This window comes from Pteropus vampyrus, unplaced genomic scaffold, assembly GCF_000151845.1.
Source record: "Pteropus vampyrus isolate Shadow unplaced genomic scaffold, Pvam_2.0 Scaffold8196, whole genome shotgun sequence".
Lineage (NCBI taxonomy): Eukaryota > Metazoa > Chordata > Mammalia > Chiroptera > Pteropodidae > Pteropus > Pteropus vampyrus.
The window spans coordinates 381-2,301 of NW_011896977.1; the positions used below are offsets into that span (position 1 = coordinate 381).

The following is a 1,921-nucleotide window of genomic DNA, read 5'->3' on the forward strand; positions in this document are numbered from 1 at the left end:
CGGCCAACCTCGGCCTCGCCTAGTCAGCGCCGCCGGCCCCGCCGCGTCGCGCTCCGCCTGACGTGGCCGCGGAGCCTCGGGGACAACGGGCCGGGAGAGGCGGACGGGCAGTGCCGACGTGGCGGGCGGAAGGACCCAGGGACTGACAGGCGGACGGAACCGGGGTCACGTGGGCCCGGCTCCGTCCCTAAGGGTTGACCTGGGGAGAGACCCGGCGGCGGCCCTTCCCTTCAGGCACTAACCCGCCCTGGGGACCACCACGGAGCTGGAGTAGTCAGCCCAGGGCCCGGCCCACAGCCCTGAGGACCCCATGTCCTCCCCCAGGCCACAGGAAGCCCGGTGTCCATCTTCGTGTACGACGTGAAGCCCGGCGCCGAAGAGCAGACCCAGGTTGCCAAAGCTGCCTTCAAGCGCCTCAAAACTCTCCGGCACCCCAATATTCTGGCCTACATCGATGGGCTGGAGGTACCTGCTGCTGAGTCCGCCTCATCTCTGCCCCACACTTTCTCCTAGTTTCTACTCCTGCCTCAGTACCCCCAGATTCGATTCCCCTCTCCACCTCTCTCCTCATCAAGTCTCTTACTTCCCCTCCTCTCCCCCGACCCTGCCCTGATATCCCATATCCCCCCTTCAGACAGACAAATGCCTCCACATAGTGACAGAGGCTGTGACTCCGCTGGGAGTGTACCTCAAGGCACGAGCGGAGGCTGGTGGCCTGAAGGAGCTGGAGCTCTCCTGGGGGCTGCACCAGATTGTGGTGAGGTGGGGGGCAGTGGTGAGAGCAGGGGTGGGGGGCTTCAGGTACTGGCATGTCATGTGATGGCTCCTTCTGCCTCCAGAAAGCCCTCAGCTTCCTGGTCAATGACTGCAGCCTCATCCACAACAATGTCTGCATGGCTGCTGTGTTTGTGGACCGCGCTGGCGAGTGGAAGCTTGGGGGCCTGGACTACATGTACTCCGCCCAGGGCAATGGTGGGGGACCCCCCAGCAAGGGGATCCCTGAGCTCGAGCAGTATGATCCCCCGGAGTTGGCTGATAGCAGTGGCAGAGCCGTCAGAGAGAAGTGGTGGGTGACTGGGGGGTGGCATGCCCCAGCCCGCTCTGTTCTGGAAGCCCCTGCAGCCTCAGGACCTTTAGACTAGCTGGTAACCTCTGGTTCCCTGCTGCCTGGCTGGGGAGAGAATCAGAGTCCTTAGGATGGGGCCCACACCTCTGCTCCCAGGATCCTCAGGGAGATGGAGCAGGATAAACACAGGTTTGGGGGTTAGATAGTTCTGAATTTGAAAGCTGTGTGACCTGGGATAGATGTCCTTGCTCTTCTGAGCCTCAGTTCATCTGTCGAATGGGACTAATGACACCTGCTTCTCAGGGCTAATGGGAGGATCAGCTGAGAGACACAGCCCAGGGTCTGCCATGCAGTGTGTGCCTGGCAGGTTGCAGGCCCATGCTGGCAGGTGACAGGGCCTTGAGCAGCTCTGGTCACTGTCTCAGGTCAGCTGACATGTGGCGCTTGGGTTGCCTCATCTGGGAAGTCTTCAATGGGCCCCTACCTCGGGCCACTGCCCTGCGCAACCCTGGAAAGGTAAGTGTCCAGCCCACCCCAACCCCTCCCTGCCAGCCGACCAGGCCTGCCTTGACACTGACCCTCCTCCCACAGATCCCCAAATCGCTGGTGCCTCATTACTGTGAGCTGGTTGGAGCCAACCCCAAGGTGCGTCCCAACCCAGCCCGCTTCCTGCAGAACTGTCGGGCACCCGGTGGCTTCATGAGCAACCGCTTTGTGGAGACCAACCTCTTTCTGGAAGAGATTCAGGTGAGCCCCCCATCCCACCCTGGGTTTTGGGCCTGTGTTCTTTATCCCCATGTGCCCTCCACACTTTGCAGGCTCCTTCATAATTAGGTCTTTGGAGATGATCATCAT

At 61.4% G+C, this 1,921-nt stretch overlaps 1 protein-coding gene across 1 annotated transcript; it reads left to right on the forward strand.

The window, feature by feature from the left end:
* Window positions 1-304: 304 nt before the first annotated feature.
* Window positions 305-1,907, forward strand: LOC105310650 (N-terminal kinase-like protein; the record flags this gene model as incomplete). Its single annotated transcript, XM_011386794.2, has 5 exons — window positions 305-465; window positions 635-757; window positions 840-1,066; window positions 1,492-1,582; window positions 1,658-1,907. Coding segments are annotated over 5 exons (845 nt in total), but the record flags the coding sequence as incomplete, so codon positions are not given.
* Between the last annotated feature and the right edge of the window lie 14 nt (window positions 1,908-1,921).